Source organism: Spodoptera frugiperda, chromosome 24 (genome assembly GCF_023101765.2).
Source record: "Spodoptera frugiperda isolate SF20-4 chromosome 24, AGI-APGP_CSIRO_Sfru_2.0, whole genome shotgun sequence".
Lineage (NCBI taxonomy): Eukaryota > Metazoa > Arthropoda > Insecta > Lepidoptera > Noctuidae > Spodoptera > Spodoptera frugiperda.
Window position 1 is genome coordinate 6,817,307 of NC_064235.1, and position 19,408 is coordinate 6,836,714.

Here is a 19,408-nt window from a genome sequence, read left to right on the forward strand (position 1 = left end):
ATAAACAATGTACTATTTTTGATAATAAAATAAATGAAATTAAATAAGTAGTTTTTTTTTCATTCGTATCGTCACGCCTTTTTATCCCCGAATGTGTAGACATTACGGCACATGTCCCATGTAATAGGGGCTGAGCCTATTGCCATATACCGGGCACAATTCCAGACTCCGTGCTACCACTGAGGTAGCTACTACGCTCCTTACATACTTCTTTAGCTTCCACCACACTCACACGAATTTTTTTCACGAAGAAATCACCACATTTCACCTAGCGTTTCGCTTCAAGCTTCCTTGTGCGAATTGCTAGGGAGTGGAACTCTTGTCGGAGTCTGTGTTTCCTGATGGGTATAACCTGGGTGTCTTCAAAGCCCAAGTGAATAGGTTGCTTATCGGCAGACGTGCTCCATCGTAGGCCGCATCGTCACTTACCATCAGGTGAGATAGCGGCCAAACGTCGACCCATTAAATGTAAAAAATACATCTGATGATATACAGAAACTACAAAGCGCCACCTACTGCGCTCCTTACATACTTCTTTAGCTTCCATCACATTCATATATCTGGTCTAGTTAATTCGCTAGTATTTCACTAGGTGTCGCTAACTATTTGAATTTTATTGTTGATAAATAATGCATTCACGACGTCTGCTCGTTTACCGGCTTATAGGTATCATAAAGAATAATAATAAAATTTGTTTATAACTAAAGACACGAATAAGTCAGGGCTAACGACCTGGCTGAGGTCAGAAGATATGGAGGGCATTACGACCCAAATATATATAATATATTAACAACTACAATTAGGTATCTAGACTGATAAATAAAATTGAAGAGTAATATTGGAATAACCACTGTTTATATCAAAACTAGTAAACACGGCGAACTCCGTTTCGCCACCAATGATTTTCCCTGTTTTTCCAGCTTTTCTCTTTTTGCATGAATGCAAAACCTTGGAAATCGGTTCGTGCGTTCTGGGGTTATAGCGTCAGGAAGGAAAACCCGAATTATTTCTATATACTTAATAGACGACTGAAGGGATCGAGATGAAATAGGGTAGAGGACAAATTTTTATTTTAATGTCCGTCTTGTAGATTATTTTAAAACATTACACACGTATTTTTTATTTTCTCACAGAAACAATTACTTGCGAAGGTATATCGATTTGAAATAACGCGTGACGACACTTCTAGGTACGTTTTATACGTAGAAATTACGTATTTGCTCGCACTCCTAAACTTTGATTCATTTTATCTAAGTATTGTTATCTTATATGACAAAATAAAAAAAACTTGTCTAATATTTTTTTCCTAACCTTCAAAAGACCGGCAACGCACTTGTAACGCCTCTGGTGTTTCAAGTGTCCATGGGCGGCGGCAATTCGACACCAGCAATTTATACTACGCTAACTCAAAAAACCGTACTTTACAGTAGAGGCGTTTAAAGGGAAAAACGTGATAACTTTTACATTAATTAAGATACTTTTTTGAAATTTGGTATGCTTAATATTTAATTTATTCATTGTAATATCTCATATTTATATTTCCTTAATTATTTCTATTTTTTGATTTCCTAGTTAGCCGTATATAAATGTAATTCATCAAAAAAATGTTACATCTTATACACGTCTAACTTCTGTTAGCGTAGTGTAGTACGGGAGGTCAGTGCAGGATCAATCATCTGATGCATATTTCAATATTTTTATAAAGAACATGTACTTACTTACGAAAAGAATAGTCAACGTACCATTAATAAACTAATTAATACGTTAACACATAAGTATTTACTATTTAAAAGTCGCTAAGTCGTTCATTTTACAAACGAACAAGTATACACACGAACGCACTAAACTACGCTAACTATGAGTTAGCGCAGTGTTGCACGGATTTTGACTAAAGTGATCCCCGCGCACACTCCGCTAATAATAGTTGGCGTAATATAAATCGAGTGATTTCAAAAAGTACCTTTACTTAGCGTTTTATAAGTTTTGTAACTTTCTTATTTTTGCATATTTCTTCTCAATTTTTTTATGACGTATGTAAACACACATTTTAAGCAACTTGGCATAAAAAAACGTTTTTTCCAAATTTCGAGTTAGCGCAGTATAAATTGCTGGTGTCGAATTGCTTACCATCAGGTGATCCGTCAGCTCGTTTGCCAACCTATACATCAACAGCCTATAAGTGTCCACTGCTGACCACAGCCTCTTCTCACACGGAGAAGGTTTGAGTATGTATAAATGGTTGGGATAAACTGGTAAAAACCGGCCAAGTGCTAGTCAGACTCGCCCATGAAGGGTTTCGTAGCAGCAAGTAGATGACATAATATAAAAGTTGTAAAATAACTTGGTTTTACATAGTGTTTGTATGAACGACAAAGTTATATTTGCGTTTTTTGAAAATGTTTTAGTTCTTAAAAACTAATAATGATATTTGGTTCAAAATCTACAGCATATTATTTTTAATCAGTTCCATGTATGATCCCCTTTTATTTTAAATTTTTTTATTCAAAATTCAAATAGCGGTTACCGGAATACATCAACCTACAAAGTTTTAACTATGTAGGCCCAAGAGTTTCGGAAATAAATCGCTGTGACATACGGACGGACGGACGGACGTACAGACAGACAGACAGACATGACGAATCTATAAGGGTTCCGTTTTTTGCCATTTGGCTACGGAACCCTAAAAATGGGGATAACCGTCTACTCATTTACCGGTTTATACCAATAAAAAATACATATAATATGTATATGTTTACGTATTTTGTTGTCATAACAAAACTTGTATAAAGTAGATACGAAAATTAGCATTTTGCAGTGTCTAGTCTCAGACGTTAAGTGGTTATCCCGCTAGTCAACGCGAGCCGTCTTTGGCGAGCGGACGTATCTCAGCAATTGTGTTTTACATAACATAAATAACCTTTTAAAAACAACATATTTACTAGTATATAGTGTTCAAACATTAAATATGTTGCTCACTGTTCTATTAGTGTCTGTATTTGTGTGTGTTCAAGCCCAATTCGAAGGTATTTATTTGAAGTTTTTTTATTATTTTTTCTTGTTTTTATTGTTCAAATAACGTAGTTAGTGCCCTTGGCAATGAGGTTGTATGAGACATACCAAACAAAGTTTTTTCTGTATTAAAATATTCCTTTATTATTGTTGAAAATGAACTGTTTTGATCACATTGTAAAATTCTTTGGCGGAGTCTGTGTTTCTTGAGTATAACCTGGGTCGTTAAGGCCCGAGTGAATAGGTTGCTTATGGGCAGACGTGCTCCATCGTAGGTCGTATCATCACTTACCATCAGGCGAGATAGTGGCTAAACGTCGACCCATCAAATGTAAACAAAAAAAAAACTGTTGTCTCCATACTTTCGGTGCTTTTCCACCAGAGATGTACTATGCTACGTCGTTGTGGATGCGTTTGGCTTCCACCAATCATATTCATTGGTACACATAGCTTAGCACTGGTGGAAACGGACTCAACTATAGCTATGTTTTATAAGGAAACATGCGTGCTATAGAGGTGTTATGGATGACTTCCCTACTATCGATACCTAGCATACTTGGGCTTGCAGCTCGTATGAGCTGCGTATACTATGAACTCCGTATCTTCTTACAGCTACTTTGCGATACGGCGCATTTTCATAGCATATCTGTACTAGCACAGCTACATATCATAGTATCAGTGGAAACGGTCACAAAGTTTTACAGCTTAGCTATTACATCTACGTAGCATAGTTACATAGCACATCTCTGGTGGAAAAGCACCATTATTACACATTAACTCTTGTCATGGGTGTTTTATTAACGGACTAGGGATTATTAATTTATTACAAACCGGCTTCCGCCAGCGGCTTCGCCCGCATTCCCGTGGGATAAAAAGTAGTCTGTGTATTATTCCAGACCATAATCTACCCCTGTTTCAAATTTCATTCCGATCCCATCAGCCGTTTTGACGTGATTGAGTAACAAACATACACACAAACACATAGTAAGAAACTTACCTATACAATCACACGTTTTTGAATGTTCGAATGTTTGTCAGTCAGTCACGCTGAAACTACTGAACAATATCGGAACGAAATCTATTTAATCCGTCAGTTAGGTAATGAAAAAATATTAGGCGACGTATTTTTGTCATATAACATAACGATAAGTACTTAGATAAAACGAATCAAAACTTAGGAGTAACAAATACGTCATTTCTACGTATAAAACGCACCTAGAAGTGACTTCACTCGAGTTTTTAAATCAATTTATTGTCGAAAGTATTTATTTCTGTAACAAAATAAATTAAAAATACGTTGTTTTTTATAGAGTTACTATATCGTGAGACATAGATACTAAATTAACTAAAAATCACAGTGCGCAGGCGTCGCCGCGTCTGCGCACGCTGCTCATGATGAAGAGTCCCTCTGTGACTCGAAACTAGTAGAGCTTTTCTCCATTAATTTACGCGATTAAACCGTGATTTTTAGTTAATTTATGTTATAATATCTATGATGTTCGAAAGTATTTGTTTCCGTGAGAAAACAAAAAATACGTGTGTAATGTTTTAAAATAATCTACAAGACGGACATTGAAATAAAAATGAGCATTTACCGAATTATTTTCCTTACCCAATAAATACCACTTGTTTATTGAATTACCAGTATGAGTAACGAATCGTTCAGAACACAAATAACTTTAAGATATTTTAATATTTCTACTCTTTTCCTCATTCAAATCAATGTATTTTAATGTTTATGTACTTTAATTTAAGCTACATATTTACTTACTATAGTGCCTTTAATAACAAACATAAACACCTCTTCGAATCCTTGAAATAATGGTAATATCCATATTAAGGAATTGTGTTCAGTATATGGCAATAGGCTCACCCCCTATTACATGGGACTTATAACACAAATGGTGAAAAGTGGGTGTACATTGTATAGCGGCATTACGTGCCGTAATGTGCACCTCTGCCTACCCCTTCGGGGATAAAAGGCGTGACCACGACGTTGCCATCAACACTAAGTTCTTCGGAACCTAGAAGGACCATCCTTCGGAAGAATCAGACTTGTGCGTACGTGAAAACGCGAGCGTCTTAAATAGCCATCAGACTACCACAGGTGTGTTCAAAAAGCAGAGGCAGGAACGGGGTAGTTTTTATTCAGTAAGAATCTGACACTCCCTCGCGCCTCGCCCAAGGCGGGAGAAGTCATTGGATGATTTTCGCCCCTCAAAAAAATTATTTTAATTTGTGGGCTACAGCTTTTTTTAAGGGAGGATAATCCTCCAGTGCTTCCTCCCGCGAGGCGAGAGGGAGTGTCAGACTCTTACTGACTCTGAAAACCATTCCGTTCCTACTCCTGCTTTCGAGCCGGAGCCCCGGTAACCCCTCTAGGTAGTGGCCTACAGCAGTCTGTTTCCCTCACATTGGCAAAAGTAAATGCATTTTATCTTCTCTGTATACAGGTGAATACTGCACCAAAGATGGCGTCGCCGGCATATGCACAAACCTAAACAGATGTCAGACTGCTATCCAGGATATAAGGAACCGGAAAAATCCAAAGGTAAGCTCTAAATTTTTTTTATGGTATAAGCCGGTAAACGAGTAGACGGATCATCTGATGGTAAGCAATCGCTGCCGCCCATGGACATTAGAAACACCAGAGGCGTTACAAGTGCGTTGCCGGCCTTTTGGGGATTAGGAATTTAAGGGTTGGTGTTCGGGAATCGGGGTGGGGAAGATTGGGAAGGTTGGAATTAGACCTCCGGTAACCTCACTCACACAACGAAACACAACGCAAGCGTTGTCTCACGTCGGTTTTCTGTGAGGCCGTGGTGTCACTCCGGTCAAGCCGGCCCAGCAGTGCCGAAGCATGGCTCTCCGCACTTAAGCATGGCTCTCTCGGCTGATGATGATGACGATGAATCATTTTACGAGTAGTTTTATAATAGTATCTATTAGATTACTTAGTAGACACCAATTATGGTTCATTAATTTTTATTATAATTTAATTCATATTTAATCGTTTTTCTTAGTAGCTCTTTAATTAACCGGGGCTTTCCCGTTCGAAGACTGCAAGGTAGATGACTAATTTTTATTTTAATGTCTGTCTTTTATGGGCAAGATTAAACTGTGATAATCTCGATATGGATCCAGATAGACTGCCTCGTTGATCAAGTGGTCGCAAGTGCGACTGCCGGGCAAGGGGTCTCGGGTTCGATTGATAGGTCGGGCAAAGTGTTACTGGGCTTTTTTCGGTTTCTTAATTTTTTTTCAGTAGTATCACGGAGTCTGGAATTGTGTCCAGTATATGGCAATAGGCTCACCCCCTATTACATGGGACTTATAACACAAATGGTGAAAAGTGGGTGTACATTGTATAGCGGCATTACGTGCCATAATGTGCACCTCTGCCTAAGCCTTCGGGGATAAAAGGCGTGACGTTGTTGTGCTAGCAATAGCAGCGTCAGCTACTCGTATAAAGTTCATTGAAGTTTTTAGGAGTGATATTATTTATACCTAATAGTTTCCAAGAAAGATGCTTTGGAAAAATAACGTCATGAGATGAATTTAAATTGAGGTAGCGTCATAGGTTTTTAATCACTTAGAACTCTAAAATGACGTGTTCAGTACTATCACGAATCTAGGAAATAGGTGTTTAGTCTTTATATACATATATCTATATACTAATATATACAGCTGTTTGTTTCTTTGAACGCGCTAATCTTCTGCCATATAGGTACTACAGATTTTACTACTATACAGAGATTTTCAAAAAACTGAAAAAAGCACACTAACACTTTGCCCGATCCAGGAATCAAAGTCAAAGCATTTATTTCAATTAATCCTAAATTAGGTATTTTTGAAACATCAAATTGAATTGTCCGTCAGCCTGTCTGTCAGTGAAGCTATTCACACAATCGTACCCGAGACATCTTGTCCGGCAGTCGCACTTGCGACCACTCGACCAATGCGGCAGAGTGTTATCTCATGACTTTGTTTTTTTTTTTTGAGGGGGAAAATCATCAAATTACTTTTCTCGCCTTGGGCGAGGCGAGAGGGAGTGTCAGACTCTTACTGACTAAAAACCACCCCGTTCCTACTCCTGCTTTTCGAGCCGGAGCCTCGGTAAGCCTGCTAGGTAGTCCGCAGCTCCGGATCAGGTATCAGCCCTACTGGGCCCCATCTGTGGTGGTCTGATGGCTCTTTGAGGCGCGCGCGGAACGTGACGCGCCACACGTTATGTTATGATACGGGCGGGAATTGAAGCTGTGGTATTTAGAACAGTTATATTTATATGTAGAGATGACTATGTCAATTACCCATATGGACACTGTTTGTGATAATTATTTTAACGTTTTTCCTTAATGGAACATAAATGGCAGTGGATAAGGATTTTCCTTATAATTTGAAAACAAGTAACAAAATAAATATGGTAAATAATACATTTGTTCATTACTGTATATACCGTGGTGACCCTGAGGTTTAAGGCGCTCGCTTCTCATGCATAAGAGTGCATACAAATAGAGAAACGAAGTGTGGGAGAGCCAGGCTTCGGCAATCCTCTCCGGCTCCACCGGAGTAATACCACGGCCTCACAGTACACCGACGTGGAACAACGCTTGCGTTGTGTTTCGTAGTGTGAGTGAGGTTACCGGAGGCCCAATTCCCCCTTCACGATTTTTCCAATCCCCGATTCCCCAACAACCCATAAATGCCTAACCCCCAAATGGTCGGCAACCCACTTGTAACGCCTCTGGTGTTACAAGTGTCCATGGGCGGCGGCGATTTCTAACCATCAGGTGATACGCCAGCTCGTTTACATAAAAAAATCGAATATTCATTAGCACGCGCGCGTAAAGATTCAAAATACCTACTAGTCCTCCGATAACGCGGGCGCGGACGCCTCGCTGCTAACAGCTGATCATGCGACGCGCGCGCGATTCTTTTTTGTTTTATTATTGTGATAAAAATTAAACTAATGAGTATACAAAAAAAGTTTCTTCGGGAAAGTTGTTTGTAATCATGAGTACAATCACGTGTTTAAATATCGTTCACTAATTACCATTCGCCATATATAATTATGTATTTAGTATGTCCTATGAAAGTTATAATACAAAGACAATAGTAGTAAAATATTTTGTGCTTATTTTCAGATCTGTGCGTTTGACAATGTGGATCCTATCGTTTGCTGCCTAGACAGAAGTACTGGACCCACTGCTACCACAACCAAGAGGTAAGCAGGAGTATATTCTTAAAAAACATAGCTTCGTTGAACCCGTTTCCACCAGTGCTAAGCTATGTGTACCAATGAATATGATTGGTAGAAGCCAAACGCATCCATAGCAACGTAGCGTAGCACATCTCTGGTGGAAAAGCATCCAAACACAAACACTTTTTTATCCCACGGGAATGCGAGCGAAGTCACTGACAAATGCTAGTTTAAAATAATTAATTGTTTTCATGTAATTTTCAGGCTAAATTAACTAAAAATCCCGGTTTACCTACGTACATTTATGGAGAAAAGCTCCACTAGGTTTTGAGTCACAGAGGGACTCTTCATCATGAGCAGCGTGCGCTGACGTGGCGACGAGGTTGAAACCGTGATTAATTATTATGTTATCGGCTTACTCGCGTACATAAATGTTTGAGAGGAACTCGACTAGTTTCAAGCCATGTTAGAGGCTCATATTCATGAGCAGCATTCATGTGCTGCTATTGACATTAGCAACGCGACAGACGCCGCGTCGTGTGTCGCGGAATGAAACTAGTCGAGTTCCTCTTCAAACAGTTACGTGAGTAAGCCGATAACATAGTAATTAATTTTTAATTTGACTGCACGGTTGGCGCGACGGCTGGGCAACCGGCTGCTGCGTAAGGTGTAGCGGGTTCGCTTCCCGCACGAAGCAACTCTTTGTGTGATCCACAAATTGTTGTTTCGGGTCTGAGTGTGATGTGTATGTGAATTTGTATGTTTGTAAACGCACCCACGACACAGGAGAAAATCCTTATGTGGGGCAACGATTTTTATAAAGAAAAAAAATTTAGTATGTCTCACGATAGTTGTTATAATAATGTAATTTCCAGGCCGTCAGTGGCGACAACCACGGAGTACATACCTCCAGTGTATGACTACGTCAATGTAGACCCGAACAACAGCGGCTGTGAACCAATTCCTGAATCTTTGACTTCGAAGAAAACTGGACAAAAGGCTTGGGACAGTGAGTACAGTCATAATGATAGGTGTGGGAGAGCCATGCTTCGGCACTGCTGGGCCGGCTCGACCGGAGTGATACCCCGGCCGAGCAGAAAACCGATGAGAAACGCTTGTGTTGTGTGAGTGAAGTTATCGGAGGGCCAATTACCCCCCCTTTCCAATCTTTCCTATTCCCAATCCCCAAGTCCGGCGAGGCGTCACCGTTTCATGGTAGATATTCCACCCACTCGCACGAAGCGCTTCGCTTCAAGCTTCCTTGTGCGAACTGCTAGGGAGTGGAACTCCTTGCCGGAGTCTGTGTTTCCTGATGGGTATAACCTGGGTGTCTTCAAAGCCCGAGTGAATAGGTTGCTTATGGGCAGACTTGCTCCATCGTAGGCCGCGTCATCACTTACTATCAGGCGAGATAGCGGCCAAACGTCGACCCATCAAATGTAAAAAAAAAATATTCCTAAACAACCCTTAAATTCCTAACGCAAAAGGCCGGCAACGCAATTGTAACGCCTCTGGTGTTTCGGGGGCGGCGGCGATTACTTACCATCAGGTAATCTGTCTCCTCATTTACCGGCTTATACCATAAAGAAACCGTGTTTTTGCAGAATGTATAGAATACCAAGAGAAGTTGGTCTACCCGTGTGAGAAGGGAGTGGCTCTGACAGGAGACCTCAGCAGGAGTAACCGCTGTCATCATAACGCTGATGAGCTGATCATTGGAGGAACTGATGCTGCGCAGTATGAGTTTCCACATATGGTAAGAGAAGATAGGTTTCTATTTATTTGACTGTCTCGTTGGTTGAGTCGCAAGTGCGACTGCCGGGCAAGAGGTCTCGGGTTCGATTAGCGGGTTGTGCATGTGCAAAGTATTGTAGGGCTTTTTTCGGTTTTTCGAAAATTTCCCAGTAGTATCGTTAGAACTTGAGACGGGATATTTACCATCATACCATCTGAAACTCATAGACATAAATAAACATGGTAAATATCCCGTCTCAAGTTCTAATGATAGTGTTAATGAGCATGTCAGTTTAATAAGTTATATTTCTCAGTAGTAGCATGGAGTCTGGAATTGTGTCCAGTATATGGCAATAGGCTCACCCCCTATTACATGGGGCTTATAACACAAATGTTGAAAAGTGGACATTACGTGCCATAATATGCACCTCTGCCTACCCCTTCAGGGACAAAAAGCTTGCTAAGATATGATTTTACCGTTTATAACCTACTCTTAAAAAAGAAGGTTAACAGTTTGATTTGAATGTATGTACATATGTATGTTTGTCCGCGATCATCTCACGATTGGCTGAACTGGTTTTGATGTAGATTTCAAAAGTGTTTGTAACATTTAGAAGCAGGTTTTAGTAATTAATTGCCTTTTAAAAAAGAAGGATTATTAGACGCTTTTTAAGTGCGGGAGAACCATGCTTCGGCACAAATGGGCCGGCTTGACCGGATCATCGGCAATGCCTACATGCGATGCGTACTGATGACGTCATACGGAATGCATACGATGCGGGCCTATGGACGCTTACCTTTAATATATAAAAAAATATTGAAATAATATCATAATTTTAATGGTGACTTTTAATTATGACTGCCTCGCTGGTCTAGTGGTCGCAATGACGGTCGACTGCCGGACAAGAGGTCTCTGGTTCGATTCCCGCGTCAGGCAAAATATTACTGGGATTTTATCAGCTTTTCGAAAATTTCTCAGTAGTAGCACGGAGCCTGGAATTTTGCCTAGTATATAGCAATAGGCTCACCCCCTTACCAGTTCTTTCCATCCGTGCATGAGCGACTGGAGAGGACATGGCTGGAGGTGGATCACTGTGTTGCCCAGTTTCTTACTGGCCATGGCGACTTTAAAAGCAAATTGTTCTCATTTAAACTCGTTGATTCACCATGGTGCCAATGTTCGACAGCGGAGTTGCAACATGAGCAATCCGCCCATCACATACTCTGGGAGTGTGGTCTCTGGCAATCTGAGCGTAACACTATGTTAGATAATTTAATTGTTTCATCAGGTGTAGTCTATTATACGGACCTTGTGGAGTCTAGAACGAATTTCCGTGCGTTTAGGCGTTTTTGCCATACCTATTATTGGAAGCAAGTATAACAGCTCACACATAGGACCCACTTAATTTTAAGTCAAATTTCAGTGGTGCTTGGCGACTGGGCTTCTCCCAGTTGTGGAGTCTCTTTGTGCCTTAAGGCTTAAGTCATTCTGTCTCCTGCATTAAATTCACCGAGGGAAGAGGAAACTATCATTTTCTTTTCTTCTCCTCTAATAATATCTTCTGATTTATTTCGTTGCGGGATCCAAGACAGTCATTCATGTCCCTGGGACGCGCCGGACTTCAATGTTCCGGTGTTTTCATGGTTGTATCTACTGTAGATCCTGGCTTACAGGAGTTGCAGCGGTATGGGAGGTTGTGGCGGGCTTGTCCCAAAAAAAGGCTCACCCCCTTTTACATGGGACTTATAACACAAATGATGAAAAAGTGAGTGTACATTGTATAGCGGCATTACGTGCCGTAATGTACACCTCCGTCTACCCCTTCGGGGATAAAAGGCGTGAGTTGCATATACTTTAAATTATCCATTATATGCTCTAACTGATACTCTTTAACACTGTGACCTTTGAATACCAGGTGATGGTCGGGTATGGAGACAAGATTGAGGAGTTGCAGTGGTTGTGTGGGGGGGCGCTCATCAGTGAGAAGTTCGTCCTCACTGCTGGACACTGCATCGCTAGCAGGGATCTGTGAGTATACCGCTTCAATCTGTGGCGACGCATATTGTAGTTTCAACGACACTTGACAAATGACAGAAGTCTGATGACAAGCATAGATGATTGATAACATACAAATGTTAGAAAGTACATATAACTTGGAGAAAATCAATGGTACTTGCCATTGGTAGGTTTCGAGCCCTTACGCATTAGAAGCGGGCGTCTTAAACCTCCGGGCGACGATTCAAATTAATTACTTTATTAACTAAAAATCACGGTTTTAATCACGCACATTAATGGAGAAAACATCTACTAGTTTTCTAGAAAGAATTCTTCATCATGAGCAGCGTGTGCAGACGCGTCATTTTTAGTTAATTTACTGCCGCACTCAGAAACATTTAATGATTACTTAAACTACCTATTCCTTAGTAACGATTTTGTATCGAAAATAATTGCTAAGGACTGGGTTTTAAGTAACCATTATATGACTCTGAGTAAGGCGGTGTCACAATAATGATAATTACCTTACTTTTGTTTCCAGTGGCCCAATAACATATGTGGCGGTTGGAGCGTTGAGGCGAGGTGATGCAGCGGACAGGTCCAGGGTCTACAAGGTGAAGAACATCATCAAACACCCCCAGTTCCAGCCACCAGTCAAATACCATGACATAGCTTTGGTTGAGACTGAGAATACGTAAGTATAGGAAATTGTGTTATAATTTTTATGATTATGTTACCGGCTTATTTCATAATTGTTTGTGAAATAAACCGGTAAACGAGCAGACAGATCACCTGATGGTAAGCAATCGCCGCCGCCTATGAACACTTGAAACACCAGCGGCGTTACAAGTGCGTTGCCGGCCTTTTGGGGGTTAGAAATTTAAGGGTTGTTGGGGATGGGAAGGGGTGTCTAGCATGGCTTTGAACTAGTCGAGTTACCCCGTTAAATACTTTAATTATGTAAGTTAGGGTACTTTTCCGCCAGAGATGTGCTATGCTACATTGCTGTGGCTGCGTTTGGATTCCACCAATCATAGTCATTGATACACATAGGTTAGCACTGGTATCAACGGACTCAGCTAAGGTACGAGTATGTTTTTTAAATGGACAGATGCGTGTTATGCGATGTATCGATAGTAGGAATATTATCGATACATCACATACTCAAGCTGCGCATTTTTCTTGCACAGGTACATAGCTTAGTATCGGGGAAATGGTCACATATATTCACAGCTTAATTGTTACATCTTTATAGCATAGCTATATAGCACATCTCTAGTGGAAAAACACACTTGACGTTCAAAAGTGCCTTCCTGGTATATAAATAATTTTGACTTTGACTTTTACTTCGTAATAAACTAGTGCGCCTCACCATCAACGATTACATCACCACTTACCATCAGGTGGGATTGTAATCAAGCATTCGTTTTTATCGAATAAAAAAAACTTAGTTTTAAAATCATATTATATGATAATGCATAAAAATCAACTACTAGATCCTTTTATACAAATTTCAGTATAAAACTAGACCAGTTCGTGGTGCCAGCGTGCCTGCACGTTGGGGATCCTGTCAATGATGAGAAGGTCCAGGCTACTGGCTGGGGACTCACGCAGTACAGCGGCTCAGTGTCCGATACTCTGCAGAAGGTAGGTGTCTTCGTTGATTCGTCTTATTAGTATTATAAATGGGAAAGTTTCTGAGTGAGTGCCATGCTAGAGGCTCATATTCATGAGCAGCATCCCGCGACAACTGTCTCGCTGCTACTTGTTATAATACAGGTGGACCAAAAGTCCAGTTATATTTAAAAAAAATAATGATAGTAGAATAAAATTACATGTATGACAAGTGGCTCCATCTTGATGAAACAAAATCCTGCAGCGCTGGAGCGAAAAAGTTTTGTAATATGGTAATATACCGCTGGGAATTCACCGTAACTGCACGTCCTCTTGAGTCTTCAAAAAAGCAAGGATCAATAACGCCTCTTGCTGATGAAGCAGCCCAAACCGTGACTTTGGGTGAATGAAAGGGTCCTAGACACCCTACAACATTACAGTTCTTCTGTGGTCAATAAAGCTGATACCACATAATTAAATTTCTGATTGATGTAATTACCGTACTTATTTCGTTGGAAAATTTCAATATTTTAATTTTGGGTTTTCGTTTAGATATTTAATTGTATTTTACTTATGTGAACGAGTACTACTTGTAGTTTCATTTAAATCATACGAGTGATCTCTATACTTTGTAAACATACTTTGACTTTGATTTTTCTCAGAAACCGTTTTTTTCTTTTTTCAGGTGGTCTTAAACAAGTTTTCTACAGCTGAATGTGCAGCCAAGTACCAGCCTGTCCGCCTGATGAGGCAAGGGTTTGATCCTCAGAGCCAGACGTGCTATGGTGACAAGTTGGTCTCCAAGGATACCTGCCAGGTATGTCCTGACACAGGCACTGCTTTTATGCCCGTTTTTACCAACCTCTATGCTGTACCTGATGTCAAACTCCAACTTGCTTATGATACCCTAGTACTTCAAAACATTGTGTGTTTTGTTGTATGCTATAGGTTTCACTTCATGAATGATATACATATTAGACACTCTACGGATCAGATTCGATATTATTTAACGTGCTGAGAAACGTAAACTTCCCAACACTAGTATCTACTTATGCGCAGGTGCCATATGTGGAATAAAATATAAAATTAAAAATTATTGCACAAATGGCACCCACTAAAAATACTTATGGGTGCCGTAAGGTGAACATCTCCGGTGCCATTAGCTTGGGTGCCATTAAAACGGGTGCCCAATATAGAATACCTCCAAAAAGGAGGTTACTATTTTGGCGTATTATAATTACTATTATTATTTTAACCGACCGGGGAATCTTGGAATGGAACCCTAGTTAAAATTTCATTATTTTTTTCATTCCAGGGTGACAGCGGCGGTCCGATCCAGATTAAAAACAAAAATATATCGTGCATGTACACCGTCGTGGGAGTGACGTCATTTGGCAGAGCGTGCGGCTTCGTAGGAGAGCCCGGCATCTATACCCGGGTCGCGAACTATGTATCCTGGATCGAAGGCATAGTTTGGCCGAATTGAATATTATATTAAGTGTAATATATTAATTTATAATTTACTAATATAATTATAAGGTGTTCTAAAAGAATCTGCCACGGCTTTAATGGGAGGTAGTGTTGTGTTTGAAGATTATAATAGTGAATATAAATTATTGATTATTAGTATTTTTTTTTTGATCCGGAGCTGCGGACTACCTAGCGGTTTACCGGGGCTCCGGCTCGAAAAGCAGGAGTAGGATCGAGGCGGTTTTTAGTCAGTAAGAGTCTGACACACTGACACAGAGGGAAAGAAGCCATTGGATGATATTCCCCCTAAAAAAAATATATTTCGTACATAAAACATCTATGTATGTGTTTGTTATGAATGAGCTATCTTTTTCACGGTCTCTGTCACATCGTGCGTATTTGTGAACCACTTTACACAGAGTAGAGTAAATGTTTATTTAACTTCTTTATGTTCTCATATTGAATGAACTGGTCTGGGGTACGAAATTTCTTCACTATTGTAATCTTCAAACACAACACTACCTCCCATTAAAGCCGTGGCAGATACTTTTAGGACACCTTATAATATATAAAGCTGAAGAGTTTGTTTGAATGCGTGAATCTTCAGAACTATTGATTCGAAATTGATAATTCCTTTTGTAATAAAAAGAAGAATGCTCAACTGTTTTTTAGGGTTTGCGTCCAAAAAAAGCAAAACTCATGAAGATCACTCACTCGTTAGTCGAGTGGTCGCAAGTGCGACTGCTGGACAAGGCGCCTCAGGTGTGATTCCCGGCTCGGGCAAAGTATTACTGGGCTTTTGTCGGTTTTTCGAAAATTTCTCAGTGGTAGCACGGTGTCTGGAATTGTGCCTAGTATATGGCAATAGGATCACCCCCTATTACATGGGACTTATAACACAAATGGTGAAAAGTGGGTGTATATTCTATAGCGGCATTACTCGCTGTAATGTACATATTTGCCAACCCCTTCGGGGATAAAAGACGTGAGGTTGCATAATCATCAAAACCAGTCCAGCCGTTTTCATGTTAAAAAACGGTATAACGGACACCCTTTTTTATAAATTCCTATATATTATTATTTAGGTTAACTTAAATAGTATAAGTAAAGGTGCTCCCACACAGCAGTTATATAACGTTATACAACAATGTGTAACAATATAACATTTGCAATAGCGGGTAACATAGGTACTCTACAATTACTGTTATAATTTATTTAAACACAAATGTAAAATCAGTCTCTAAAATGTTATATAACTGCTGTGTGGGAGCACCTTTACTTTATATTGCAAGAGATTAAAATATTTTTATACAACTTTTCTAATGTGTCGTTTCATTTCTCTCATCATTTCCTAAAGTTTTAAGTGTGGGCACGCCATGGCATGGCTCGGCCGGAGTGATACCACGGCCGAGTAGAAAACCGACGTGAAACAACGCTTGCGTTGTCAATGACATGATTGTTGAATCAGTGAAAACTTATTGGTGGCGAAACGGAGTTCGCCGAGTTTGCTAGTACTAAATAAATAACACCGTGGTTTACAATGAATAACAACGTGGTTAGGGAAATAATAATTATTAATTCATTAAATAACATGACTAATTTGTTTTTCTCTTTAATAAATTTATTGATAACGTCATTGGTTGACTTGAGACCTATTTTTCTGGTATTGTGGTGACAAATGACAGAAGCCACACTTACTACCGCACTCAGAGACATTTAATGATTACTTAAACTATTCCTTAGTAACGATTTTGTTCCGAAAACAATTGCTAAGGACTGGGGTAAAAGTAACTATTAAAATAAATGACTCTGAGTACGGCGGATAGATTATCGACGAGCAAAACAACGGATGATGACATAAAAATCTTACATCGCACGCATGAAGTTTACATGCGAATAAACACGAATAGAAAATCCCAACGAACAACAGTTGGGCAGAAAGCCCGCCAGGCATGACCACCTCACCTGGTCGGAGGATACTGCTTTACTTAGGGAACTTTACTCCCTGTTCCGTAAAGTATAAGCCGGTAAACGAGCAGACGGATCACCTGATGGTAAACAACCGCCCGCCGCCCATGGACACAAAACACCAGAGGCATTACAAGTTCGTTGCCGGCCTTTTGCGGGTTAGGAATTTAAGGGTTGTCGGGGAATTAGAGATTGGGAAGGGGGGTAATTGGACCTCCAGTAACCCCACTCACACAACGCAAGCGTTGTTTTACGTTGGTTTTCTGATGAAGGTTCAAAATTGGTTTACAGTCAATAACTTAGTCTTAAACGATAAAAAGACAAAATGTATTAGATTTGTTTTGCCAAATGTTAAAAGTAATAAATGTGACATATTATTGAATCGTGAAAAATTAGAATTTGTAAAAGAGACTACTTTCCTGGGAATCACCGTAGACGACAAATTGCAATGGGGTCCTCACATTACATCTCTAGCGGGACGATTAAGCTCTGCAGCTTATGCTGTCTGGAAAATCCGACAGTTAACCGACATAGACACGGCAAGACTAGTGTACTTCAGTTACTTCCATAGCATCATGTCGTACGGCATTTTGCTGTGGGGACAGGCTGCTGACATTGAGTCTATTTTTATTTTACAAAAGCGCGCCGTCAGAGCTATCTACAATCTTGGTCGTCGCGAATCTCTCAGGGAAAAGTTTAGGGAGATCAATATTATGACCGTTCCATGTCAATTTATCTATGAAAACATTATGTATGTTAGGAAAAATCTAAACTTGTTTGACAAAGTGTCTGACAGACACAATTATGAAACTAGACATAAGGATAGATTGAGCCAGCCATTCTTTAGATTGTCAAAAATAAGTAAGTCGTTCATGGGATTCGGTGTTAAATGTTATAACAAAATTCCAGAGGAAATAAAACACCTAAATGAAAGACAATTTAAATTATGTATTAAAAAAACGATGTGTAGATTAGCATACTACAAATTGAATGATTATATAGAGGATAAAAATGCTTGGAGGCAGGCTGGTCCGGCTCCACAGGGTAACGAAAAATAAAGTAATTCCAATAATGTAATAATAAAACCATGTTATTTCAATTTGTTCTGTTAAATTAGATACAATCATTGTAAATGTGAGAGCCCTGTAATTAGCTAAAACTGTATTAGACTAGTAGAATGCACTTGTGTCAGCTTGGAGTTGTCATGCTCACTCAAAGGTCTCATTGGCGGTGGCACGGGCATTGGATCGCTCGATTCCCTGCAACATGGTTGAGTTGGGCGGTGCTGGTGTACGTGTCATGTTCGTGAACGGGCGCTGTCAACTGGGACTGGTCAGCTCCAGACTGCATTAAGATTGTTGTCCTCAGGGTTATTTTCTTTTTCTATCACTTTGACTAAATATTAGTTTTACATTGTTCTCACATAGTTGAAGCAATCGAAACAATGTAACCATGAATTGTATTGTGAATCTGATTGGAAAAGAGTAACCTATGGAGTTTCTTGCTCGTTCTTCTCCATAGGAATCTACACTTTGGAACGAGCAAATAGCTTCACTAGAGGACTGACCGACAGACTGACGTTATTAATATTATTATATTTGCTTTGACGTTCAAAAGTGCCTTCCTGGTCTAATTGAAATAAATAATTTTGACTTTGACTTTGACTTTGACTTCTGTGTGTGTATGAAAACACAAATTGTTGTTCTGGGTCTGTGACAAAACGTTTCTGGAGCTGCAGACAAGTTAACGGTTTACCGGGGCTCCGGCTTGAAAAGTAGAAGTAGGAACGGGGTGGTGTATAGTCAGTAAGAGTCTGACTCTCCCTCTCGCCTCGCCTAGGGCGGGAGAAGTCATTGAGCGTTTTGCTCTCTTCAAAACAAGTAAAATTAACTTCGTAAGTAGAAAGCTGCTTTCCTCTCTAATTTTCGTCTAAAAGATCTCAGTTTACTCACGTACAATAATGGAGAAAAGCTCTACTAGTTCCGAGTCACAGAGGGACTCTTCATCATGAGCGGTGTGCGCAGACGCAGCGACGTAGCAGCCTATTGGTACAGCCATTAATGTACGTGAGTAAATCGTGATTATTTGGTTAGTTTAGTATGTCTCACGATAGTTATTATAAAATGTATGTGTTTTTGATATTTTTTTATGTATGCAACGTCATGCCTTTCATCTCCGAAGGGGTAGGCAGAGGTGCACATTATGGCACGTAATGCCGCAATACAATGTACACCCACTTTTCACCATTTGAGTTATAAGTCCCATGTAATAGGGGGTGAGCCTATTGCCATATACCGGGCACACTTCCACATTCCGTGCTACTATTGAGAAATTTTCCAAAATCCGGAAAAAGCCTAGTAGTACCTTGCCCAACCCGGGAATCGAACCCGAGACCCCTTGTCCGGCAGTCGCACTTG

At 40.0% G+C, this 19,408-nt stretch overlaps 1 protein-coding gene across 1 annotated transcript; it reads left to right on the forward strand.

The window, feature by feature from the left end:
• The first annotated feature begins 2,831 nt into the window (after nt 1–2,831).
• On the forward strand, nt 2,832–18,649 carry LOC126912300 (serine protease snake-like). Its single transcript, XM_050703881.1, has 10 exons — nt 2,832–3,023; nt 5,463–5,560; nt 8,154–8,233; nt 9,085–9,218; nt 9,814–9,965; nt 11,860–11,972; nt 12,481–12,633; nt 13,457–13,586; nt 14,239–14,370; nt 14,869–18,649. The coding sequence occupies exons 1-10, from the start codon at nt 2,966–2,968 to the stop codon at nt 15,037–15,039; spliced, it is 1,221 nt and encodes a 406-aa protein (XP_050559838.1). The 5' UTR covers nt 2,832–2,965; the 3' UTR covers nt 15,040–18,649.
• The last annotated feature ends 759 nt before the right edge of the window (nt 18,650–19,408 follow it).